This window comes from Zeus faber (genome assembly GCF_960531495.2).
Source record: "Zeus faber genome assembly, chromosome: 4".
Lineage (NCBI taxonomy): Eukaryota > Metazoa > Chordata > Actinopteri > Zeiformes > Zeidae > Zeus > Zeus faber.
In genome coordinates, this window is record NC_137191.1 from 15,330,638 (window position 1) to 15,358,621 (window position 27,984).

Here is a 27,984-nt window from a genome sequence, read left to right on the forward strand (position 1 = left end):
GTCAGTGTTTAATATATAAATTCCCCAAATAAGATCGGATTACACTCACCAGGCATTCCACTCCGAGACCCTGCCAGTCCTGGGAGGCGAGTTGTGGAAAAAAAAATGAGTCCGACCGATGCTAAGCGGGGAGCTAAACGCAGGAAGAACAAGCGGGGCGGTGGCAGCAGCAGCAGCTGCAGCGCTGTGTGCGGCACCAGCGTCGGCAAGGCCGGGGCGGTCCCGGCCCTGTGCTCCCAGGGAGCCACCGCGGCACCCGGTCCCGCGTTGGGCTTCCTGGCGCAGGATAGCGCTGCTGGGAACGGGGGCATGGGGTCCGCGGCCGGCCTGAACGGAGAGGTGAGCGTTTACGTCCGGACCAGGGCGGCTATCAACATGTCAGCGACTCGTATCCGATCCGGGCCCGAGACTGAGGCGAAGAAGACGGCTGACTAACATCCATGCACCCCGCTACTAACTAGCTGCTCTAAACATTAATGTGTTTATTGTGCTTTGGCTGCTGGGTAGCTAGCCATTTAGCAAGCGATTTAGTCCGAATTAACTAACTAACCTTAGTGGTGGGAAGACGTGGCCTTATAGTGTAATCTGGCTGGATCCAACAGAACCCCGACACCCACACACTGTTATTAGTGTAAGATGTAATGCGGTCCGCGCCGCGGGGACGACGGCACCCGCATTTTGTGTCGTCAAAAGATCATTTTGGATCGAGGTAGTGACATACAGGGTTCGCTACACAGAGTAAAATGGGCTAATGCTAGTAGCTAAAGTCCTGTTGGGCCTCGGCTTTAACTTGGATGTGTTTTTCTTTCTCCAACATTAATACAGTTCGTGTGTTGTCTGATGCTGCGTAACACGTTGTAGCACAACAATGCGCGACGTGATTTTGGTGCCATTCACATTACACGCATGTACCATAACTAAGCTACGTTGGGCCAATTTTGTATATTTCTATGGATAATCAATTGATTAATGTATACAACTCGATTATTTAGTAATTCCTCCACAATGGCTGTAGGTGACCAACCCTCTGCCAGCCCTGGGGACTAGTGGACGTTGTTGTTGTTGTCATAAAGCAGGTTATGTGCAGGTCCCTAACATGTCTTCTATTCAGTTGTAGACATTTTAGGCCGCAAAAGTCATTCAATTGTCTGAAATTAGAATTTATGAGCATTTCATTTCACAGACATTGTGGGTGATTTTATTTATCCATATATTTAAGTCGTGTTCTTCTGAGAGAGTCCACATTTCTGATGGTATAAAACCTTAAGCCTACAAACTCAACCTAATACTCACCTGCTACACTCTCTGTTCTGTATGAACCCAACTCACCTGTCACACTTGCCTGTAGAGAGGAATCTAACAAAATATCTGGACCTACCTGTTGTAAATTCTGTGGTTAAGTAGTAATGGTTGAATATATTCCGGTACCTAATCTCTCAACTTGCTATCTGGCCTAAAGGGAACTGTTCTATTTAACAGTTCACAGAACCATATAGTTCATAACCTACACTATTTCTTCCCAGTACTCACCTCTGCGCCAAATATATAGTACCCACCTTTATACTTACATATTTAACTCAGTTAGAGAGATGGCTTGTCCAAAAATCAGTCAATCAAATTTTGTTGAACGTTGTATTATAACGGTCTTAAAAAGCATTGCATTTAAATGTATGACCTGTGTGTAGCTGTAAACTCTCTGTACAGGTAACCTTTGTACATTTAGCTAAATCCCAGTTTCTCTACATCACTTACATTGCCTTTGATAATCTAACTGGTTTCACAAACACAAATTGTAAAACCACCATTTGCCTATGCTCACAATCTGTAGTTTGAGAGTCATCGTTCATAAGGTGCACATCAAGCACGAACATGTATTTTAAGAAACATAATACATTTCAGCCCCCAAGGAGACCGTATGAAATATATGCAGAACGCTAAAACAGTTGGACATGTCTCGATGATCCCTCATTGTAATGTTTTATTTCCTGTCTGTTTAGCAGGGGGGCAGGTCAGGTCAGTATACAGAATATATTTTAGTTGTCGTGTCAAAGCAGTTATTTGATTGGGCTTTAAACGGCAAGATGGCAAACAAAAACAATTTGTACCGGTATATTAATTTCAGAAAGACAATTTATGTTCTTAATTATAAACTGGGAGTTTGGTTTGGTTCACATCAAAAGTATAAGTATAAGGATTCCAGTCCAGTTGTGCTCCTGAGCGGGAAAGGTTCGGTTGTTGATTAACATTGGGCCATTTGTGTCCCTCAGGTCCCCATGAAAAATAATGTAACACCACAGTTCACAGAGGGGCCAGTGAATGCTGATTTCTCTGGAGTCCTTCAGGTAAAATGACTGAGTGGGATCATTTGCAAATAGTAGATTTTTTTTTACCTACAACAATGTAATAGTTCTTTAATTGAGTTTTGAGAATGATGAATGATATACCTTACGTACTACGGTCTCAATGTTTTCTCTTGAATTCAATTCTACCATTTTTTCATAACGAATGACAAGAGAATATCTAGGTGCATTTCTAGTGACACAAGTCGCATTGATGTAAGAGGGTTGGTTGTAAATGCTCTCAGTTTAAAAACACTGAGGGTGTTTTCTCTGCCCATTTCCTGCCCTTTTGCCCCCCACCCATCACAGACCCCTTTCACGTTTGGCCTAAATCAGCGGGCACCCTACACGGCTGGTGACCGCTGCCTCCTGTGTCGCTGTGAGCGCAAAGACAGTGTCCTACAGTCGGAGACAGAGCTGTCCAGTCAGAATGGCACAGTGCAGCCCACAAAGACCGCTAGTGCCCTCCAGCTCCCGCTGTGGGTGTGCCCTGACTGCAGGCGTACGGTGGAGAAGGAGGACCGCCAAACTGCCCTGGAGCAATCACTTGGGGTAAGTAATGGGGAAGGAAATAATAGGAATCATGTTAATCATTTGGGGGAGACAACCACAAACCAAGTTCTTTAATTTTTTAATTGGAAAATGACAGAGATTACTGCAATACACGTGTGGCAAATTTGATAAATGCAATCAGAACTATATTAGCTTTGAAAGCTAGTTCTCCTCCACACCAATATCCTATCCGTCCATGTAGCATTGTTTCTCACGAATCATATGGAATATACTTGTAACTTTAGCAAAATTGCATCATATTGTGACAATGGTTTATTTTGCTCTAGTTCAGCATTTCATTATTATTTGTTGAAGGTAGTCAGAGCTATTTGGACAAAGTTATGGTAGGGTTACACCGCTGGCGTACATGGGTGGCAAAGCGACAGGCTTTAATACATTTCAAACAGAGCTCGTCATCATCCAGCTAAGCGGTGGAGCTGCGACCGGCATCCTCAACTTTATGCAAATAAGCAGCGATGGTCAACGTGTGATAGCCAATAGGAAGGTAGATATGATGTTGTACGCCATTGATGGAAAGGAAAAGGTTTCCCATTTTCTATGATGTGTCCCTGAACCATGACTATGTACAGGGATGTGAAAAGGAAAAACAAAACTGCATGCAGCAAAGAAAGACGATGTGAAGTGCAAATCATAATTTATGCCAGTGACAAAAGATTCACCATGAAGGTCTAGTCTGGATCTGCCTATAGGTTCACACCTGACCACTGTATCATTATTGTTCATGATATGGCTATTTTATTTTATTTTTTTCAATAGTCCAGCAGCTTTTTATGATTTAGTGCATTATGTCCAGTCATGCTAGGTAATTAATAGGTCAAAGCTACAACACACAGGAATGAAAAGGAAAATACGGCGTTGGTACTGGTATTTAGCCTTTTATATGAAAACCAACTCAGATGGCAACCCCAATTAATATAAGATATTTTGCTTGCATATGAATATTTTGTTATTTATTTTAATAATCATACAGCTACCCCATTTTAATAATGTTTTATATTCAATACAATTTTATATTATTTAGGGCTGTCAAAGTTAATGCGATAATAACACATTAATGCAAATTCATTAAACCCACTATTTTTTTTTGACCAATTTATGCACATTCTGTTATGATGACCGTTTTCCGGACCCATAGTTTAGGAATCAGTTTTTTGAGGGCTGGTCCTTAGCACAAAGTCCTCGCCGTCTGATCTGTTTGTGGGTGTGTGTCTTTACAATCACGTCACGTCTGTATTGCCGCGGCAGAGTGACATATGAGGGCTGCGGGGGGGTCGGCGCAAAATACTACTGATGATTGGTTTTATTGTTTAAGCCCCTTTCCCACTGGCACTGAAAGCTGTCTCGAGCCGTTCTCGATGTTCCGTGATACTCGTTCCGTAAATTTCCCCACTCTCGACCTAGCATCCTTTCCGGGAATGAAAGTGTGGGAATGCAAGCATTAACATCGCCGTAAAGTGGGGGTTGAGCCAAATCCAAATAGAGTACAAATAGAAATATTTATTTCATAAAAATATTTAAAGTTATTGTTTAATAAATGTTTTCGGGAAGGAAAGTAAAAAAACATTCGGATCCGATTCGTGAAGCTCGGTTGCAAAGACGAAACTGAAACAGGTCCAGTCTCAACAGAGACAGGTCTTTTATATTCTTAAATTGTCTTCCCTTCTTAAAGATACTGCTCAGACCCATGGCGTGTGTTTTTAGAGTTAGGGGTCGGCGCAGGGCACATTGGGCACAAGCGATTTGCTTTCCCTACGGCTGCACTGCAGCGCAGAGCCGGAGTGAGCGAGCGGGGAGAGGTGTGACGGGTGGAGAACGTTCCTTCTCCGGAGGCAGAGAGTGTAGGACAGGTTGAAAGTGAACACACTGATTTAATAACTTTGGTTTAGGGTTATTTCGTCCCGGGACGGGGGCCCTGTCAGTGGAGGGAACCGAGACGGTCCAGGAGGGGCGGGGAGACGAGGAGTGAAGCGCTGGTCTGAAAACCAAACCGATTCTGCTGCCTAGCCTCACGTCATATTAGACACCTCTCACGAGACCATTACGTACTGTATCAGTAGCGGTCATCTAAGTGGGAACAGACTCCACCCGGAACTTTTATCAGTAAAGGAAGCCAATGTGGGAATGACTACCGACTGCCTTTGCCGGATATTTTTTATCCAGGAATGTTAGGGATTCCAAGTGGAAAAGGGGCTTATATTTGCATGCTGCATCGACACAGACATGTCTTACTGATACAGGCACACAGGCACACCTCCAGCCAATTTACACGTGGCTTTTGCAGAGAATACTCAAAATTAGCGTAAACATGCGATATCTATCAAAATCCGACTTAACATATTTGCAGAATTGATGATGTATGAACTTTCATTCACCGAAACCTTGATCTCGAACACGGTCGGCAAACATGTTAAAATGCTTCTAAAAAGCCGTCCTCCGAGCGGTCTAAACATTTTTGTCGCATGTATGTCGCGCCATTGCGGCATGGTGGCAGGCGCCAAATGTTGTAATAATCCATAAATAGAGCCGTCATGCAATTTCTTCATCAGCACACTTGGTTAGTTATATTTACAAGTTATAAATAAGACTTTTTTCTTATGTGTGCCGTGATTGGCTAAGAGGCAGAGAAGCTGGGACATTCGGTGACGCTCGCTCTATGTTCTCACTCGCCATTGGTTGAACCCAGACACCTGTTTAACTGTGATTCTGCATCGCAAATCAAGCAGCTATTGACAGCGCCCTGATCCAGTGATGTTGGTCATTGTCAGATTGACACTGTAGCCCAATGGCATTGGGGGGGCACCGGGGGGGCAGTACCTTATGAGAGTTTCTGGACAAAATTTGTCATTGTTTTGGGTTGTTAATTGATTTCCGATAAATATAAATTTCCATAAAACAAGCAAATTTGTCCACTCCCATGTCGATAAGAGAATTAAACACTCATCTCTACTTTAAAATATCCCTTTTAATGTACATTTTGAACAGATAAAAACGATAACATCACAATGGTTTTTTGGTTGTTTTTTTTAATACAAATAAAACCCATTTAGTTCATTTTTGCCTATCAGCGCCTGACGTTTGCCAAATAAAAAAAAAATAGAATTTGTAAAATACTAAGCGTGAAAGTGTCTGCTTGTTCGCGCATAGCAGAGTCGCAGCACAGTCTGTTTAAAACGTGAAGAGAGGAGAGAAGGCTATAGGAGACCTTAGATCAGGTATAGAGCCGAACCTGTCTCCCTCCATCCGTAATTAGCGCCCGTGCATAATGGGGACACTGCACCCTCTCTCTCTCTCTCTCCCTCTCCGCCCCAACCCCGGTTGTAAAATGTCCTGTGTTACCATTAATACCAGTAACACAGGACACAGAGAAATTCCTCACCGTAGCATCCCTACTGTGGTCAATCATGTGATTAGTGATGATTAAATCCATTGATAGCCCTGAATATTAATATGGAAAGGGAAAGTTTTGCAATGTTTTTTTCCCTGACATTTATTTTTGTGTAGTGGAAGACTGCAAGCGTAAATGGAAGTATTTACACGACTCATTTAGGAGAGAGAAGCAGAGAGACAAGGAGAGATGATCCTGTGGACCCACATGGATCTGCGGCGGCGTTTACTTGTTCTCAAGTGGACCGCAGCAAGCACAAACGCCAAATTGTCATCTATGGCGAAAAGAGTTGTGTTTGAGAAGATTGCAGTATTTATAGGTCATTTTTCCCTCCAAAATTTTAGGCGGGACTGCACCACATTTGAGAGAGTTTATTATATTTTGATACGTTCGGACAGCGACATGCCCACAACAGACAGTTGATTTTGAGCTGACACGCCCACTGGCGACAAGACGAGCTATTTGGCTTCATTCAGCCGCCCCGTTGCCAACCCTAGCATCAGTCTTAATCATGGAAACCTGCTATGACATGCAGTGCCCTCTTTAACAAAATTCGCATTATTGTCCCCAGCACATTGGAAGTGTAATGCAGTAATATACACCGATCACCCATGACATTAAAATCACCACTAATATTGGTTGGCTCCCCCTCGTGCCGTCAAAACTGCTCTGACCCGTGGAGGCATGGACTCCACAAGACCTCTGAAGGTGTCCTGTGGTGTCTGGCACCAAGACGTTAGCAGCAGATCCTTTAAGTCCTGGAAGTTTTGGGTGGGTCCCCCATGGATCGGGTTTATTGTTCCAGCTCATCCCACAGATGCTCCATCGGATCAGACCCTAATCCCAACCATCCACATGATGTAGAAGAAAAAGTGATTCATATCAGACCAGGCCACCTTCTTCCATTGCGCCATGGTCCAGTTCAAACGCTCATGTGTCCATTGTAGAACGCTCTCAGTGGTGGACAGGGGTCAGCTTGGACAGTCTGACCGGTCTGCGGACACCGTTCTATCATAGCAGCATTTTTCTTTTTCAATAATTTTTGCTGCAGTAACTCTTCTGTGGGATTGGGTCAGACAGGCTGGACTTCACTCCCCACGTGCATCATTGAGCCTTGGGCGCCCATGACCAGTTCACTGGTTGTCCTTCCTTGGACCACTTTTGGTGGGTACTAACCACTGCATACGGGGAACACCCCACAAGACCTGCTGTTTTGGAGATGCTCTGAACCAGTCGTGTAGCCATCCCAATTTGGTCCTTGTCAAAGTGGCTCAGATCCTTACGCTTGCGCATTTTTCCTGCTTCCAACACATCAACTTCAAGAACTGACTGTTCACTTGCTGCGTAATATATCCCACCTCTTGACAGGTGCCATTGGAACGAGATGAGCAATGTTATTCAATTCACCTGTCACTGGTTTTAATGTTATGGCTGTCGGTGCACAATACTACAGTAAGATAAACAATTGCTTTAAAGATAGGTTTATCGTTTGAATAACAATGGTATTTTACATTGCATGAGGTTAGGTAGGACAACATTAAGTTGATGCAAATACTGATGGCATTGGCTGTATCTTTGCCTGAAACACGCTTATTAGCTCTGTTATTTAACATGTTAAAAGAAGTAATTTCCCCCTGGGATTATTCAAGTATTTCTGATTCTGACGTTAATATGCTGCCAGAATGATCACATCCATTAAACACATTGTCAATGAGCTCATTCAGAGAATGGTGGATCTCCACTTAAATTTTGAAGTTTTTATCCTTATTGAGGTCCATGGACCTCATGAGGACCATGTGAAAGTAAACAAATGACCACTGTCATTCTGATGAACCTAGAAGTTTGTGAGGTATGGGAGGGACCTGTAATCCCTTCATATGTGGTACAGTAAAAAAAAAAAAAAAAAAAGGGTGCCACTTTTAATTTCGGTCCAGGAATGGGGATTGTCTCTGCAATTGGTCAATGGACCAATTGGACCGTGTGAGAAGGGTTAAAAAAACTAAATGAAAAAGAGAGACACCAGACTTGATGTCAGGGCACCGTGGGCTGTCATTAAGAAAGTCACATTACACGTAGGACTGCCCCCTGAAAGTCGTCTAATCATTAGTCATAAACCCCTCAGTAGATTGAGATCCTTCAAGTCGAGGAGTCATTTATATATTTTTTTATTTTTTATTTTTTTATTATTATTTTTTTTTTCAGTCAGTGTCCATTACAATAACAGGATAAAACAGATAGATGCTTACAAAATACACAGGGATAAAATTTCAATGAGGTATTCTAAATAAGAAGAATCATAATTTTATTTTTTTATATGCGTAAATTGTCCGCGTCTGGACCCGTGCCCGGCTCTCCATGCACCCCGATGGCAGAGAGCCCAGCCCCGTAAAACAAGTAAGTCCTCCAAGTAAAACAACTAAAAACAGTGTGGGGACGGGGCATAACCTGCAGACTCATTAAGATTATTTTTGCGCATGGAGAGGGGGTGATCGGGGAGAGTCACGGAGAAAGTGTCCCCATTACGCATGGTTTCGTTCCATAAGGAGATTGAAAAGACATTTCACTGCATATATGTATGAACGTATGTATATGTATGTGACAAATAAACCTCTTGAATCTTAAAATAAAATCAAAACACTGTTCTGGCATGCGCATCGCTTACATCGCTTGCGTGTGCCTCGCTAATGCGTGTGCATCGCTAATGCGTGCATCGCTAGCACCGTCGGAGAGCCCATTTGAACTCATTGTGAATATATCTCATTACCCAATGAGATGAAAGATCAAAAATGTTGCCATATTTATCGTATTTCAATTTAAGGAGCTCCATATGTATTCATATTAAAGTCCATTTTATTCATCAGCAAAAGGCGTGCTTACCCCTTGGGCCACACCAGAAGGCGAAAGCGCTTCCGATACACTGCCATTTTAATCAACATGGAAGGTCACACCAAGTAGAAGCGCCAGCGTCACAAAAGCGGCATGCCTTGAGGCTCCTAAAGCCCTGGCCCTTTTTTTAATTTTATTTTTATTTTTTTACACCTCGGCTCAACTTTTCTGGCCGCAGAACGTAAACTGGAGCGTAAATTGATATAGAAGTCCATTCGAAAGATGTATTTAGTGAAAATATTTAATTACCAACCTGGTACGCATCAACCACATATATCAAAACCGGTGATGTGTGGTCCTAATGTGGATTACTGAGTTGAATAAACAAACTAATACATTTTCCCCCACAACAGATTATACCTCACTTATGTAAACAAACTATTCCAGCAGGAAAACAAATACCACGCCCAGAAAGAGACTTTTATATTTTACTTCATACAGGGGAATTTGTTTCATACACTTTATTGGTCTGACAAACCAACATGGAAGCAGGGCGGTCTCCTTGCTGCTTGGCGTCACTACGTGTGGGCAATAGATTGTATTAGTAGAGAAATCTGTTGATTTATTTATTTATAAGATATAATTACGCTATTAATGATTTTTTAAATTTTTTTATTAAATATACAAGAATAAATCCATTGCATGCTTTCGTCAGTTAATAATCAAATCACAAATAACTAATAAAAAATATATCAAAGAACACTTTATTACAGAAACAGCTGAATAAATAGACATACAGTATATAGATTGTGTAAAAGTCTCGAATGCTGCTTACGTGAGTGCATCATAGACGAAATTAAGTCGGCCCCGGAAGAAATTGACGACGCTTGCAATGATGCGCCGTTTTTGCGCTGATAACATGTCGCTGACTACGTGGCTTCTGGTGTGGCCCAAGGGTTAAGCTATAAAGGCAATCAAATGCCTGCAAATGTTGTCACTTGCATGCCTGCAAGAAACATTTATCACATCTTGGAAAAAACAATTTGTTAGCGTTAAAATAATGCAACAAAATGATTAGCTGTGTCACGATTCCCCTAATCCATGAGTCGACTTTTGATTTCACGGTTTTGATTTCCGATTTAAACATATGTATTTTTTCTAGCATTGACTACTGTGCCATTGTTTGACTATCGAGTCTTGATTTGTAAAGAAAAACAGTTGTTTCTCAAGAAGTCACTTTTATTTCAATATTGAAAATTATAAATCATAACAAAAATATGAGAATATTTAAACAACACACCTAAACAGTTAAGAGCTTTAGCAAAAGTAGACTTTAGAATAATGAACAATAAGTTATTTATTACACTACTTTTAAGTTACTCACCATAATAAGAAAAGCGGATGCTATTTTTGCCAGAGGGGAACGCTGGTAGTAAAAGGCAAATTACGGCATTATCTGCAGCTCCGATCAGAGTGATCTTTTCTCCAAACAAAGCAAATTTAAAAACTCTAGATGTATTTAATTTACTCCCTTTTCTGTTGCTGCTCTGCTGCGGAGCAGATCACTTCTGAAACCACCCCCCCCCCCGCCCCCTGTGTTCTCACGGTCCAGTGGCAAATTCCCCGTGGCCCGGCACAGTCCATGAGCAAGTGGTTGGGAACCTCTGCACTAGAGGACATTCCGTCGAGATGGTCGGGTTTATCCCATTTGTCCCTCCTTCATCGCCACATCTTTAGAATTTCTGGACATTGTGGTCAAAGGCCTCTCCCTTGTACACACACTGGAGGAGAGGGAAACGTGCCGGTTCCTGCAGCCCTCGTGCCAGGTGGGCGGGTGCAGTGTACGTTGAGAAATATTGAGGCGGATCTTGACCGCCTCAATATGGCGACCATGTCGGACAATATTACTTACGTAGAGAATAGTAAAACCTGCTTGTAATTTCGAAGTTCGAAATAGAACGCCCATTTCGATTGATTTTCGATTTCGATTCGGAACCGTGACACCCCTAACAATTATTATGGTGACTTCTTCACAGAGCCAGGACTTTCTTTTGCACATGCCTGTGGGCAACGGCAGCCTGGGGCAGGAACAAGCTTCGGCCGACAGACTGACCGCCGCTGCGCCCACACTTCCCATGCTGCCCGCTCCTGACCTCACCACGCCGATGACTGCGGACACTGTGTGCAGCTGTGAAGCTTGCAGCGAGAGACGGTCAGTGTCGAGCCAGTCCCAGTAATGTCCCCTCATTCCCCCACTCCATTCAAACGTACGAGGGGGGACGCTCTCAGGAAGTCGTGCGTTAACGCAGAAACAGAATGACCATTTGTAAATGCCGTGTTGCAGGGAGATCTCTGCCGAATCGGAGAGGGAGTCGCAGCAGCTTCAGAACCACTGGTCAGAGGTGCGATACCTGGTGCGCTGCATCTACCGCCAGACGGGAACTCCGCTGGCAGATGACCACGACCAGCCGCTTGACAGGGACAAGGAGGGCATGAAGGAGCTGGTGGACAGGTATCGGGATAAGAATAAACCATTTGACTTTTTCATAACCTTTTCCTTAACTTTGCATTTCATGCCTCCATTAATATCACTCCCATCTTCATGTCCTCTCCCCGTCCACGTTTTAAGTATTCTGTCTCCGTCCATGTCTGTCTGCTTCTTTGTCCCCTGAGAGACCTTCAGTTAATTGCTATGACAGTACGACAGGACAAAATGAAGAAGATGATGCTGTGTGTTTTGTTACTCGTGTTGTCCAATAGTATTTAAAATGAAGGTTTTTATGAAAAGATTGTTTCTTGGTGTATATATAGTTTGTTTGTATTGACCTTATGTTTTGGTTTTACATTACAGTTAATATTCAGGGGCTCAGATTTCAGACCCAGGGGCCACATCCAGCCATAGAGATAATGAAATGCTGCCTGTTACATGTTTATGAGATAAATCTGGCTGCAAATTAATTTCTAAATCACAAATTTTTATTAATCCAGGCAATTTTACTTAATGTTTTCAGAATATAAAACAAAAAAAAAAATAGAATTTGACAACATTTTTTATTGATTTTGTATGATAACTTTTGAAGTTTTGATTACTTTTGAAATATTACTAGGCAAGTTGCTAATGTGTGGTGTAATTAATACCCTTTCCCTTGCTCATTTGAGGTTATGACCCCTGGTTAAATGGACTCGTGTGCCCTGCTTGCAGGCTCTGTGAGAAGGACCCCTACCAGCTGTACCAGCGGCTGGAGCAGCAGGCACGGGAGTACGTCTTGGAAATGAAGGTGCGGCTACTGAAGCACCTGTCTGCCGGCTCCAAGGCCGCGGGGCAGGCGGGGGCAGTAGCAGCGGCCCAGGGTCCCCCGCAGGCCCACCAGTTCATCTCCCTGCTGCTGGAGGAGTACAACGCCCTCTGCCAGGCCGCACGCACCATCAGCAGCTTCCTGCTCACCCTGGTCAGTCAGTTACCATTAGATGCTATCTGATAGGTTTCCTTTCCTCTATCACTGTCGACTCGCTCTCCATCTTTGTCTTTGCTTCAATCAATGGCCCTTGTCCTATTGTAGGAGAATGAACATCTCCAGAAATTCCAGGTGACGTGGGAGCTGCACAACAAGCACCTTTTTGAGAACCTGGTGTTCTCTGAACCAATCTTGCACAGCAGTCTACCTGCACTTGTTGCACAGCTCAAGTAAGACATTCTTTACCAATTGCTCATGTTGTCTTACTATAGCCTACAGTGCTTGGCGTAAAGATTTCGGCGCAACGAATCATTTCGCTCCCATTCCACTCCCAAAATAGACAGCTGACCGCTCCATTGTAAACAGCGCCTCATGTGATGAGAGATTTCAAATTTGCTTCGCTTGCTGAAACGCACTACAGAAAGATTCAAACGGATCAGTGTCCCATATTATGATCACTCAGACATACAGTGGGTAAACAAGCCAACGGATGCACATTACGTGCGATGGATGTAGACTCTTGTAAGTTAATTAACGAGCTGCGGCTTCCTTTCCTGATCTACAATCTGCCCGCAGTACCCGACTGATTGGTCTCTTCTTCCACCGTTTGTTTCAGCCACGGCACGGCCTCACATGACTCGTACAGCGAGGAGATGTACAGGACCTTACTAGAAAGCTACCAGCAGCTGCAGCACCAGATGGCTGCGGTGGCTGCTGAATGGCAGGAGTGTGAGAAGAGAATCGACGACTATGTCGATGAACAGGTATGCACGCCCAGAACGATGGTCTTGATATTCTGTCGAAATGACCTTAAATCATCCTGAGAAATACTAATAAAATGATGTAATTTAGCGGACTCTTGTCCGAAACGATTTAGAATGAGAACGTTTGTCGCAGTATTCAGTTTTCTGGACTCCTTCTAAAAACCAACCATATGTCACAGTGAAACATTCTTCTAGTAACAACTAGTACGAGTAGAGTTAGAGAGAGGGTGCTTATTATAATTATTATTAGAAATACTCAATAGTAGTTGTTTTTTATTCATATTGTTTTATTAGTGTGATATTTAGTTGAAATAATAAAGGTTGTAAACATTTGCTGTGTGTTTTGCAGCTGCTTTTCAAGGTGGAGGGTCAGAATCTCACTAATCAACGGACAGAACCACACAAGTCTTTGATTAGTAAAAATGTAAGAACGTATTCTTCTTGAAGCCCATTTTTTTTCATACCTTAAATGTAAATAATCAATTAAGAGCATTGTCCACTGTTCATTTATTCCTCTTCTTTGTTTTTCCAAATGATATCTTCAATTGTACTTTCTTTTTATTTAGCTGTTATTATTAGTACCAAGTCACATCCTTTTCCTGTGAAGCGGTGAAATCCCTCCACTGGAAAATAAAGTTCTTCTTACTTTACTTCCAGACTCTGAAAACGAAACAGCAAATGCTCAAAGAGGATTGGGAGTTTTTTAAGCAGAGGAGATTCATAGAAGAACAGGTAGAACTGACTTTATTGAGCCCTTGTAATCATTGGTTTGAAATTGGAAACTGGAATGTATTGGTTTTAAAAAGCTTTATGCCGTATGTAGCTTAGGGGTATTATGCTTCATTTTAACAAGTTACTATAGGTCTCTGGGGTCCCCAAAACATGTTCTCTGTTGAAAATACCACTCAGATTATGCATTCTTACATGCCTCAAGACCAGTGGTCTCGAACTCAAATGACCTGGGGTCCACTGTTCAGGTTGTCTTCTTCTAGGGAGGCCTTGTCGAACTTGAAGAAAAAAACGGCCTATTGTTTTTTTTTTGCTTGGTTTTTTTTTTTCTCCTGCACATTAGTGACTTGCTTCATAATACTGTTAGAAATAGCTCTCTTAGGATCTTTTCAATTATGTTCAATATTTTTAAAAACATTGAGAACATTTGTGTGGGTTAATTAAGCATTGTGATTTGAAAACATTATCTGCGGGCCGGATTTATCAATATCCTTACCATCACATTTAATTGCTTCGTGGGCCGGTGTGGCCCCGGGGCCTGTAGTTTGAGACCCCTGCTCTAAACCATCCTGTTCCAGGACGCTCTGTTTCTGTGGGTGGCACCATTCTCCTGAGGACCCTAGTTTTGAGAGCCAATGGGTTTCGAGCTTGATTTCCGGATTCTGTTGTTAGTCTGTAAACATTTACTGATTTCACCTCATCGGTCCACCAAAATGTGTTTTCCTGAACAAAAATAGATGAGAAATAATCAAGCCACTCGCCGAATCTTATAATCTTATATTTATTTTTAGAAAGAAACAGCAGAATTATTTTTGAAATTTATACCGTCCACAGTTTCTTCAAGGACGGTCCGTATTAATTCCTCTTTCTTTTAAAATATTTGTGCTGGTCTGTAAGCCAACAGAGCAGTTCCCAGCGGTGCTTGTTATTCTTCAGACGTTGGTGGAGTTACTCAGATGGAGGGTGGTTCTCATTCTTATGAAGCCCCACTTGACGTAGGAAGGGGCAGCAAATCTGAACGGTTTGTTTCAACACGTTTTCTGAAACGGCCAGCTCACAAAAAATGGGAGTTGTCTTCACAGTGTGTGTGCGTGTGTTAGGAGACCCCTCAGAGACCCAAATGTATGTGCACATGTAATAAAAATAGTGTTTCATAATAGATCCCCTTTGTGTGTGTGTGTGTGTGTGTGTGTGTGTGTGTGTGTGTGTGTGTGTGTGTGTGTGTGTGTGTGTGTGTGTGTGTGTGTGTGTGTGTGTTTCTTCTTTTTGTAGTTAACTAACAGTAAGAAGTCCGTCACCGGAGATAATTTCACCGATACAATGAGGATGCTCTCTTCTCGTCTGAGTATTCCAGATTGCCCAAACTGCAACTATCGGAGAAGGTGAGTTTCCAGGATTCAGTTTTTAATACTAATTTACTCCTTATACAAACAATTCCAAATAAAAAAAAAATGTTGACATCAGGCAGCAGTAAACAGGGTCCATTTTTGTCGTGTTGGTGACGAATTCCATTTTGAAGATTTTTTTTTCCTGTAGTGAGGCATGAAACTACCCAGATTCAGGCTGATTCTCACACAAATTTGTCGTATTGGACAATATTTTCGATTTGATTTATCGCACATGTGAGCACAATGTTCTGAATTTCAACAGTTAACACGTCTAACAACTTCATAATGACATAAATTTATATGTTTAAGTAAATTTCTGTCTCCGTTTTAAATTGTGGCTTTGATGTACCATATTTCAACCATTTGTTATGACTATGTCAATATATGTACACCAATTACATCTGCCTGTATTTCTCGTGTGGGGCAATAACATATTTAGGGAAGCTTACGAAGCAAAGTTACGTAATTTTAGTGGTGACGCCTTTCTGTTGATTACATTTCTGATAGGTTACGGTTCCATGAAATCTGAAAAGTGTTGGCGTCTTTCCGTGACTAATGACAGTTTCACGGGTTCTAGTTTTCTGACGCGTTGGTATTACATGAGCACCTCAGTCCTTCCCACAGTCGGGGTGGACGTCACGGCTTCCTGTGGATTAACTGGAAAACGGTTTACGTTTTTACGTGATTCTTTACAATTATCAGGATGCTATTTTTCTGATTCGTTCCGAGAATATGAACTCATCACTCGCCGATTTTGTATCTTACCCCTTCCGCGAATCCGGCAAAGTAAGGAGGAACGCCATTCCACAGCTAACACACGGTTATATCAGGGAATAGAATGCCTTCATTTACAAAAAGACCAAAGAGCTAAAATATCAATCGAACATCCCAGCAGACATCTACCAGATAAGACGGTACATAAACACACACATACGCCTAGTTTGTAATCTGTAACCACTACAGAGAGATGGACTCTACACCGCGCATGACGCAAATGAACATTCAGAACCACAATCCGTACATATACAGTTTAGCATTACCTTATAGCTTATATTCTAAAACTCGTCTCGTTCCATTACCAGATTGAAAGTTTTTGAATGTTGGCGTGTTGGTGAAGCATTAGCCAAGTAGCCAAGCATTGGCTACTTTCATTCCGATTTAGTCGGTTTTTCACTATTCTCTGCTCCGTATGTGGATCGATTTGGATTAAATGACGTCCCGGTTCCAACGACACCTCAACCGTGTCCGTTGCGGATCAGTCTATATTCTGTTAGTCTTCTAGTTCAGACTTAGCTCAGCTATAATTGACATATAGAATAATATTAATCTCCAGGCCCCCTGAATGTTTTTTTTTTTACCCACTGATCTCGATCCTCTGTTGCCGCCAACAGGTGCACATGTGACGACTGTAGCCTCTCGCACATTCTGACGTGTGGCATCATGGACTCCCCCATCGCCGAGGACCTCCATATAAAACTGCCCCTCCAAGGGGAGCCGCACCGGGACTACCTGCCTGAGGTGCACCCGCCCAGCCTGTCCTCTGGCAGCTCAGGCTCGGGTTCCAACTCCAGCTCTCCCATCACCATTCAGCAGCACCCACGCCTCATACTGCCTGAAGGGGACACCAACAACTTGTAAGTCGACCCGTCACGCGTCTACCTTTTCGATCCCTTGAACCGAAACTTTTTTAGTCTATGAAGGTATTTGTGTGTCCCTTCAATATCCCCATAACTCCACTGCTCCGGCGTCTTCGTATTTCTCTCACTTTAAGCAGCATTAGTGATGACGACGAAGGGCCACCGATGTCGGCAAAGTTCAGAGACATCTACCCCGTCGGTGGTTATGAGGAGCACGGGGTCGTCACAGCCGCTGTGAACGGCCTCCACAGCGAGCTGAACGGCGGAGGGGAGAACATGGGACTGAAGGAAGGGGTACGGGATGGAGTGTCTGAAACCTTTTCTCTGAGTTTCTGATTGATTGCGCCAAAACTGGACTTTGTCCTCATGTGTTTTTATTGCTACCTGTTTTTATTCCTCCCACTTTGTCCCCGCCACGCACCACCTGCTCTCCAGTCTCCTCAAGGCCTCAGCAGCAGCAGCAGTTCATCAGAGGGCGAGGAGGAGGAGGCTGATGGCGAGAGCGGCGGGGAGCCTCCCGGGCAGCAGGGAGACCTTCCCTCAGGGAGGAGCAACAGCCCCCCGCCATCTTACAACCACCAGCAGGTACACAATAGACCCCTCATTCCTGTGGCTTCCATTTAAACGACTAGATAGAAGGAACAAGGTGAGGAATGAAAGGACAACAACCATTTCTTCCTCACTTACTTGGAGGCAAGGTGATGGCTATTTAGTGTCAATTTCTATCAATTCACTTTGCACATTCGAAATACAAGTTAAAGTGTGATCCATGGCATTATTAAAATAAATATCAAAGAATATTAAAATAAATCCTACATTTGATATTTTTCCTGTATTTATTTAGCTGGTACTTTATAAGAAACAGCGATTCAATGGATTTCCATAATATATATGCTCCTCTCTATGCTGTTTCCAAATTTCGGGGAAGTGAATTTGAAGCAGTGTAGCTAGTTGTGGTCGGTAAACTGTAAATATGGATAAATATTCCAAAAAAAGAACGGTACTCTTGAATGATTGAATATCCCCACAGCCTCAAGTGACTTAGGAAAAAAAAAAAAAAGGGGCCCTCGCTAAATGCGGCTAGCACTCACTTAGGAATGATCCCTGCGTTCCAGGTAGAACAGGTCCAGCACGCCTGCGAGTGCCATGTGTGCAACCAGGACCCCGGGTCCGGGTCCCTGGGCTCGGCCTCGTGCCTGCCCCCCAGCCAGCTCCACACTGCAGCGCCCCCTACAGTCGGACACCAGTTCTTCACCGACAGCAAGACTCCCTCCGCCCACCCCGCACTTCACCTCTACCCCCACATCCACGGCCACCTGCCCTTGCACAACCTGTCTCACCTTCCCCGACCCCTGCTGCACCCCACCCTCTACCCCCCTAGTCCTCCTCTCGCACACAACAAGGTGAGCCTCCTCTGACAACGCCTACTTATATTTGGGCAGTATCTGAACTTTCAATTTTGACGGTTCACGATTCCATTCAATACGATATTGATGAGATGGCTCATGATACGATTCTATATTGATATCAACATTTTATACATAATGAGAATTGCTACCAACTTTTCAGGATGGCTTCAGACATACGTTACAGAAAATATTTCACAGAACAACTTAAATTTGACAGACGTGAGAAGTAGTAATAAGGAGCAATAGACAACTTTTCAACCCCCCCTGCGTCTCCAGGTGGTATTATTGTTTGCGCCGCTTTTGCAACGACAACCGCGTCGCTTTACCTTTTCCTCAGTGACAAGTTCTGTGTAAGAAATGCGTAGCTGTCAACGCTTCCATTTTTCTCAGGATTTTCCTGCATTTTTCCCGCTGTTCTCGCGGGTTGTTTTTTTTTTTTCCCCTCGGAATTTTCACCTTTCCAAAAAGAAAAAAAACCTTGGCTGTGCCACAGACCTCCACTGTTACGTCTCCACTGGTGAGGGAAGAAAATCACACACAACAGGCACTTTGTCCCTGCCTGGTACGTAACACCGTGATCCCCGCTCCACCGTGCGATCCGCTGTGCGTCCTCGTTCCCCGTTTCGGCCAAAAAAACCCCAATAATACTGTGTTTTTATTGTAGATATATTTATTGTAACATGTAAAAAAACATGTAAAAAAAAAAAAACGTGCGCAGGGAGGCTTTTTCGGTCACTTTCTTACTCTCTTGCTATTTATTTATCTTCAAACCAACCCTAACTTTTCTAATAAAAATACAGCTATACTACCACTTTCTCTTGTACTTTTTGTAGGGGGGAGTTACCGATAACCGTGGCAACCCTAACTTCTTGTAAGTTATGTTCCGTGGGGATTTATGCTCACAGCATCCATTATAAATGACTTAACCTTATTTCATTTTATATTTCACTCCTGTGTAATGGTTGTCACCACCACTAGGGGTCAAACTCTCTCCACTCTGGGAGGGTGATTCTACCCTTCTCTACCTGTCTCAGGGACACACCTGGAATAAATCATTCCACTTCCTCCCCATAATGACATGGTTGTTTTTTTCAAATCTCTAACGTAACTCACTGTCTTTCTTTCAGCCTCTTCCTCCAACCCCGACATCAAACCACTCAGCCGCCAAGCAGCCCGCCTTCAGTCCTTCCTTACCAGATCATGTCTACCAAAACTGTTTCGGTGGAGCGGGAGGGGCCAGCGACTGGAACAGCTCACTCCAGTGCCTGTCACTCAAGTTTGAGAACCTGTGGGATGCTACGGTGATGAAGAGCTGGAACCCTTCGATGCTGCTCCCAGAGTCCCTTCCAGGTAGGCACCTGCTGGGCATGGGTGACGGAAGGTTTGGCTTTTTAGACCCGGTTCTTGATGAGTCACTCTGTGAAAAGAGTCAATTCACTTGGTATATTGCAATGAGTACGATATGAGTAAAACAACGAGCGCAGGAGTACGAGAATCAGAACAGTTGAATTGACTGGAGGGAATTCACACAATGATCATTTTATTCTGCCAAAATTATTTATTTGGGCGGAAGAATGCAACGTGTGGATCACAAAAATAACTTGTGATTTATGTATAGTGTATAATACATATTTAGATATCATTTATAATAATAATTGACTAATGCAAAAATAATTTATTTTGGTGGAATGCAGTGTGAATCAATCACATTCAATATGAATTACGCCAAATGCCTTTTCCCTCATTGATTTATTGTTGTTATTATTCCTCAGTAATTACTTTCAGTTTGCTCATCGAAGATTCGCTCACTCACTGAATCGAAACTCAAAGAGCTTGTTTGACCTGTGCCGACTAGTCTTTTTTCCTGCTTGAGCCACATGTCTGACAGCTCAAAACAGCACACATTGCCTGTTTTGAAAGCTAAATTACTCTGTGCAAGGCCCAAATTTTGCGGTTCCTGCTTTGAGACCCGTTTACCTGTTACCTGTTAACACCGTGTGCTCTTCACCAGGTGAAATGCTTGGACCCCCCCTTCCAGACATGCCCCTCCCCCAGCCAACATCCATCGGCCCCCACAGGGAACACCTCTCATTGCCTACTCCTCTACCTCCGTCATCCTCTTCCTCTTCCTCCTCCTCCTCTTCCTCCTCTTTGGATGCCAAAGAGCAGAAGAAGAGCGGTGCCAAGAAGAAGTGTCTGTACAATTTCCAGGATGCCTTTATGGAGTCCAGCCGAGTGGTGATGGCCACCTCCGCCTCCACAGCGTCTGTGTCCTGCACCGCCACCACTGTCCAGTCAAGTAATAACCCCCCCATCCACCTAGCATCTAAAAGACCCAACTCTTTAGGTAATACAGGAGGTAGGAGGAGTGGCTACTATAGGTTCGTACTGATGGGCCTTTCTGTTTGTAAAATAAAGGTCTGAGACAGACGAGACAAAAGTTCATATTTTGTCTCCTAGTCTCTTCATGTTTTCGTTACGAGCTACAACTGTTGGTTTCCCTTTATTAACTGTTTGAGGGTGTTACAAGGATGTCCCCCCATTGTTTTGTCAGCAGATGCATGTAATAAATGTCAAGTGTTGTTTTTAAATGCTGGTATAAATTATAGGCTGAATAGATCGTTTAATTGTGTTGTTACTTCTTTGGAGATGAAAGTAGCTTTTCCTTGAAAAACCTTGAATAACTATGGACTGCTCTGGATTTTGGCCAAGTAATGCTCTATAGTTATTACTGTCACCACTGACCAGCTTTTATTCATTTTGCCTTTGTCCCTCTAATTTGGTGTTTCCTTTCCCCTTCTCTTTTAGATGACGTATTTCACAATCTAGGTAAAGAGGACCACCGGCAAACCACCCCAGTTGCCCCTAGAAATAGCCCCACAGGACTGGCCTCACTCCCTCCACTCTCAGGCCCCACCTTGCCCCCCGCACCCACCACACACCTTCCCACAATGGGAGTACAGCCCTTCCCAAAGATGGCCTCGCCAGCCCCTGGGTTCATGGATGCCCACCAGGGTCTGTGCTTGCCCCCCGCCGAACCCCCCGCCCCTTCAGTGGAGGGTCCGGTCAGTGCCCCTCCCAGTGTATGCAGGTCAGTCCATTCCCTGGAAGCAGATTTATACAACACAAACATTTCTTGTCCGTATATGCTGTCAATGTATGTGCTGTCAGATGGCACAAGATTTTTATTGATTAGGGAAATAACCAATACCCCTTTCCCACTGCACCAAAACCCAGTGACACCCACTGTCATTTGTCATCAGTGGGAAAGGAAAAACCTGGGTTTCAGTACCGGGTCAAATGACCCTGCAAATAGACATGTTTTGTTTGTTTAGGTTGCTGTCTCCTCTTCTGTTTTGTTCCCAATCACACTGGAACAATTACACGCCCCTTTTCCGGTGTGTTCTTGACGTCGAACGTGACACACCAGGGGAAAAAAAAAAAAAGAACGGCATTTCTCCTGGCAATGGGAAAGGCGTCAATCGCCTAAAAATTGTAGGTTTACCCGGGTTTTTTAAACCTGCGTAAACCTGTTGATTTTGGTGTAAAAACGGTATAACTAACTTCTTGTAAATGAAATAACAGGGACCTCTTGGAGGACCCCACTTTGCTCTTGAGTTTAGTCTTTATTATCACATGCGTTGACTCTGGTCATCACTCTCTTCAGTGATCCCGACTGCGAGGGCCACCGCTGCGAGGGGAACGGGGCGTATGAGCACCAGCACTACGACGGGGAGGAGAGCCAGGATGAGGACAGCTGCTCCGAACACAGCTCCTCCACCTCCACCTCTACCAATCAGAAGGAGGGGAAGTACTGCGACTGCTGCTACTGTGAATTCTTTGGCCACGGCGGGGTAAGACGCATGACATCTGTATCTAGCATAGTAACTTACTCTTATACATCCCTCCAGTGAGTATAAATAGGAAATAATTGTAAATCATTTTGGGTTCTGAAAACTCCCTCCTTAAAATTCAGTATGGCATTTTTTTTTTAATTACATAATTTACTTGTATTACTCCATAGCACTATATAAATTTATTCTATGTAAAGTGAATGATTTTTTTTTTGGGGGGGGGCGTCGAGGCAGAGGATTGTCTGAGCAAGATATACATATTCATGACACACGTATCCTCGGCACACCCACGATGTGCTCAGAGCGGTGTGCAGATCCGGGGCGTCCCGTTGCGCATTATCGCAGGCGTGATCTGCGCCCCACTGTGCCGCTACAGTCGCCCAGAGCAGCAAAATGCCTAGAACCGGAGCTGGGGGTCCATGTGGCTTTTATTTATTTATTTATTTAATTTATTTATTTATTTAGCACCTGCCCCTCAAAGTCTCTGCATGGGACTGTAGAGCAGGGAAGTGAGATCCAATCACCAGCGGTTACTCTTATACAATATATATATGTATGTACATGTATATATGTATATATATAATATAATATATATATATACATACATACCGCCTCGTTTATTTATTTTAGGATCTATTTCATCGGCGCTTTTATTTTTATTTGCGTGCTATTCCACATACTGTACATCCTCTTTGTGCGCGCAAGAGCGCTGCTGCTCTGTCTATCGTTCTCCGGTGCGGCGGGGGCAGACCGGGACCGCACCAGAAGACTTGTGCTGGACTGTCCTTTGCCCCATCTACTCTGGCATTGTCATGGCATGTGTGAAAGGGCACAAGACAAAATTGTTCCGGAATGCAGCTGCATGTGTGAATAGTAATACTCACTAGCGGAAGGTTATCCCAGTAATTTACCAGGAACTGTGTATGAAAGGGGCGCACACACTGAGGTCCTGGATCTAATCCTTGCGTCTTTTCTAAAATAGTTTATCCAGGGACTGCTAGGGAGACGGCCCTTCTGTCCATAGGCAGTTATTTACTACATTGAAGAAATGATTTTGTAATCATGCTAGTTAGCTGTCTTGAATGATCGCTGAATGATCGAATTGAACGCTCAGGGTTGGAGAGCCGCTCTGAGGTTGGTGCTGTCAACTGTGACACTTGAATAAACAATATCTTTTTAAAAATGAATGAAATAGAATAAATTAATGAAACTCAAAATCTTAATTTCCTTTTGGCAGTTTATGGAAACCAGGCAATGTTAGATTATAAGGTTGTGACTTATTTAAACTCATTTAATAAAAAAAAGATTGCATTGATTTTTAACTTAACCCTGAGAGGCCAAAAAACATGTGGGCCAGTTAAAAGATGAGCTAGTTATACTTTCACATATGATCGATGCATACGTATGAGCTGTGAACTATGGTCAGCACTAACATCATTACTTAAATGAAACAAATTGTTTTCTACATATCGATTTCACTTTTTATTTTCACTGCAAAGTCAGTTAAACCGACTGCTTGTTGTAATTTCTCATCAATGCTTAAGCTCCAAAACTGTGCTTCAGCCTCCAGCCGCGCCCACCAGTAGGAACTATGCAGAGATGCGAGAGAAGCTGCGCCTTCGTCTGACCAAACGGAAAGAGGAGCAGCCGAAGCGTGAGGAGCAGCAGCCGGTTGTGGAGCGGGACGGAGGGGTGGAGGATCATCGACGGGTGGAGGACCTGCTGCAGTTCATCAACAGCGCCGACAATAAGCCCACCTCCAGCTCCAAGGCCGCCAAGCGGGCCAGGCATAAACAGAAGAAGGTAAGAGGAGATACAGACCTACACCCGTCCAATCCGACTGTAATTAAATGGCGTGAAAACTAAAACGATCTTTTCTTCAGATGGAGGAGAAGGCGCGTCTGGAGGCCGAGGCCCGGGAGCGCGACGAGCAGCAGGCGATGGAGGAGCGGCGGCGGCGGCAGGAGGAAGAGGAGGCGGAGCTGCAGCGGGAGCTCCTCCGGCTGCAGGAGCTGCAGCACCTCCGCGCAGCCAAGAAGAAAAAGAAAGAGAGAGCGAAGGAGAACACCGCGCCCCCTCAGAACAACCCCCAGCCCCTCAAACAGACGGCCCAGAACGTTCTGGAAAACCTCCACAACGGCAAGTCGCAGTTCCTCCAGACGCTCATCCACCTCCCCGACTGCAAAGAGCCTCGGCTTGACCCCACGCTGCAGCTCAACAAGCAGCACATCCCAAAAAACAGGGAAAAGGCGACTTCCGTGGACGCCGCCAGCCCCAGCTCTCACGGCGCGCTCCACAATGGCTCCTCCGCGTCTCCTCCCGAGGCGGACGGCAAGGCCAAGCCCCGGCACTCCGCCAGGACGCCCGTCTGTGAGGCCGTCGCAAAGAAGGTCCCGGAGAAGCCCAAGAGCTCGGAGCCGGCGAAGAAGACGCCCAACGGCACGGCGCCCGCCACCCCAGAAACCAAAGCAACGCAGAGCCACAGCCCGCTCTCCTCCATCGAGCCCCAGAGGGAGGAGATCTGGAACATTGGCGCCGCCGCAAAGAAGCGGCAGCTGCGGCAGCAGCAGTCCCCTCCGCCCCAGATGAAGGACGACCCCGCCCGACCCCCTGCCCCGCACCCCCTGCCGTCCCCACCCCCGCAGCCAGAGCAGCCCCAGCAGAACGGAAAGCTCCCCACCGCAGAGTCCCCGCAGCCCAAGGGCAAGACCAAAAAGAACAAGAAGAAGAAGGGGGACAAGATGAACAGCTCAATAGGTTCGTATCAGGGTCCGGCCGTTCTTTCAGTTCATCATCATGGGTTTGGATGAGTCTGGCATTACCCTGGGCTGAGGTCACGGAGGGTTTACTTCCTAGGCAGAGTTCCCGTTTTTTGACCCGGGAAAATCTGTTGAAGTCCGACATATTCAGATCTCTCTGGTCATAATGTCCGGTGAAAATAATATAACAATCACAATTTAGATTAGTGCTGGGTGATAATCCAATAATGATAATTATCGCCATATTTTTTCTTCTGTCAAATAAAATAGACGTGATGATTTCGAAAAAATTCCGCAGATCTGTTCATTTCCACGTTCGGCAAGTTGCAACGGAAAGCCAGCCAGTTTGGACGATCTAACGCTGATCCCTCACACACACACACACACACACACACACACACACACACACACACACACACACACACACACACACACACACGGAGCAGCGACCGAGCGCAGAGGAGAAGCAGAAAGATGATGTGATGTGACAACAGGGACGCACACATCCATAGTTTGGCATTTTTGGGGATATTTAAGTTCCGACCCAAAGCAGACGTTAAATAACCATTGTGTTGTAAAACGAATCGACGAGACACACACCACAAACTTTATTTAATTAGACCTGCTTTCCATATTTATTTCATTTTTAATTTTATGGAAATTGTATTGGAGTGAAATGTTAATTAAAGTAGCTGCACTTGTTACTTATTCACAAACTGAAATGATTTGATTTCAAGTGGTAATATTCGTAATATTTATTCGCTTTTAAAACTGCGTTAACAGGATTTATTTTATTTAAAATATTCAATTAATAATATATATTAAAAATCCACATTCCTTAATGAATTAATTCTTTATATAGCCTGTCTATCAATTGTTTTGAAGCTCAATAAAAACAGATAATATTTGACCAGAATCTCTTCCACTGTCCGGGACACTGAAATCCTCCAGAACACGTGGACCGGCACCAATAGATTCTAATGTAAACTCTGCTCCTGGACATGTCCAGTCCCAGGTGAAAATGTCTTGTAGAACCTCAAAGAGCTAATGAATTGCCATAATTGGTGGGGATTCCCTTCTAGGGGAATGGACTCACTAACTAGTTTAGAAACACACAGTGGCTGCAGCACTGGTGCAGTTTGAATTATCAGAGGTTGAAAAACTTTATTAAGGCTGTAACATTTTTATTACGGGGAAAATCTGAAAAACAAGAGGCAACTTTTGGACGTTTACCAGCTCTTCATCAAGCATGTGCAATGAGACGGAAGGTGTTCATGGAGCGTTGCCTTCCCCTAGTCCTAGACGTCTTTATTTTTAGGTTACTTGATTGACTTTTTATCGAGAGTCCATCAAAATTTAAAGCGCTGACACCGTTTTTTGGAGGTACGGCACTGGTGTGGTTAATTTTCAGGTTGTACAAGTCCTCTTCATGAATGTGCGTGTTCTCTTTTCAGACGATGTTTTCCTGCCGAAAGACATTGATCTGGATAGCACCGAGATGGACGAGACCGAGAGGGAAGTGGAGTATTTCAAAAGGTACGTGCCGTCGTCGGACCGTGTACTTTTCCCCGCGGAGGCATTTGGAAGCGTTCCGGCTCTCTCGGCGGCTCTCCTGAGCGTTGTGCTCCTCTCTCCCCCTCCAGGTTCTGCTTGGACTCTGCCCGGCAGACCCGCCAGCGGCTCTCCATCAACTGGTCAAACTTTAGTTTAAAGAAAGCCACGTTCGCCGCACATTGAGGACGCGCTAGAGTGACTGTGGCAGGAAGCAATCAGCACCCGAAAGGCCCAACTTAACCCGAGCCACTTAACCCCCGCCCACCACCTCCACCCAACTGTTGTGCTCCTGCTGTGCCCAAATCACACACACACACACACACACACACGCACACACACGCTGCCTTGCTTTGTTCTTGTCCCATTGGCTTGATCTTGCAGAACTACACGACGAAAATTAAATGAAAAAGAAAAAAGAAAAAAAAAAATCACAAAATGCAACTTTCTGATTAATTTTCCTTGCGTGCTTGTGTGCTTTTTGTCTAAGTTTTGGGCATTTCTCTTGACTGAAAGAGCCATGTTTTGAAATTATTTTTCTTATATTGGCGTACCTGCAGTCAAAAGATGCTGACGATGTTTGGATGGAATCCTTAAAGAAACAAACAAAAAAAAATAAAAAATAAAAATAAACGGACAATGGTGGTTAAAAAAAAAAAAAAAAAAGAAAGGAAAAACAAAAAAAAACAAAAAAAAAGAAATGTGATGAATTAAAAAGCTGTAATTTATTTGTTGTGGCTCACTATACCATTGTTTCCAAATGTTCCGCGCACGGCATCTCATAATGGACAAGGGAATGGGCTTGGTCAGCTGGTCTCCCCTCCTTGCTTCCCGCCAACTTAACTTCTTGAGAGGAGGAAGGCATAATACTTGACAATGTTCTTTTTTCTTTTTTTTTCTGTTCCGTTGACAAACTGTTGAGTAAAGGTGTACCAGTTACAGGTTTTTTTTATTTTTATTTTATTTTTATTTTTTGTTTTGTTTTGTTTTTGTTTTTTCATTTTGACTTGTAGCCAGCTTGTATCAGAATACTTTCAGAATGGAATTGAAAAGAACAATACTCACACTATCAATCTGTTATAGAGTGTATATTGTATTAACACTGAAGCCAAACTGGCTACTTTTTAACATATTGTTAAGTAATATTAAATCTTGTCTTTCTTTTTGAAAGATGGAATACAGTAGTATAGCAGGATACGTGTCTTGTGTCAAACCTTATTGTCAACGTGGTCGGCCATAATGGTATCGCACACACGGCACGCGCGCGGTTCCCCTCTGAACTCCGCATGCTCTGGGGGCTCTTTCATAATTGGTT

At 43.9% G+C, this 27,984-nt stretch overlaps 1 protein-coding gene across 1 annotated transcript; it reads left to right on the plus strand.

Moving 5' to 3' along the window:
• Positions 1 to 27,864, plus strand: fam193a (family with sequence similarity 193 member A). Its single transcript, XM_079998586.1, has 23 exons — positions 1 to 339; positions 2,268 to 2,342; positions 2,649 to 2,891; positions 11,160 to 11,335; positions 11,468 to 11,635; positions 12,326 to 12,572; positions 12,684 to 12,808; positions 13,195 to 13,342; positions 13,692 to 13,766; positions 14,000 to 14,074; positions 15,344 to 15,453; positions 16,851 to 17,093; positions 17,234 to 17,390; positions 17,532 to 17,681; positions 18,212 to 18,499; positions 19,633 to 19,855; positions 20,517 to 20,852; positions 21,314 to 21,596; positions 22,173 to 22,359; positions 23,923 to 24,162; positions 24,243 to 25,116; positions 26,573 to 26,654; positions 26,762 to 27,864. Exons 1-23 carry the CDS (start codon positions 106 to 108, stop codon positions 26,853 to 26,855), a joined length of 4,833 nt encoding a protein of 1,610 aa, XP_079854712.1. The 5' UTR covers positions 1 to 105; the 3' UTR covers positions 26,856 to 27,864.
• Positions 27,865 to 27,984: the final 120 nt, after the last annotated feature.

Coding starts and splice junctions, on each gene's coding strand:
- fam193a (XM_079998586.1), top strand. CDS start 106: ATGAGTCCGACCGATGCTAAGCGGGGAGCTAAACGCAGGAAGAACAAG. Junction 14,075..15,343: donor GGAGATTCATAGAAGAACAG/GTAGAACTGACT, acceptor TTCTTTTTGTAG/TTAACTAACAGTAAGAAGTC. Junction 24,163..24,242: donor CCAGGCATAAACAGAAGAAG/GTAAGAGGAGAT, acceptor TCTTTTCTTCAG/ATGGAGGAGAAGGCGCGTCT.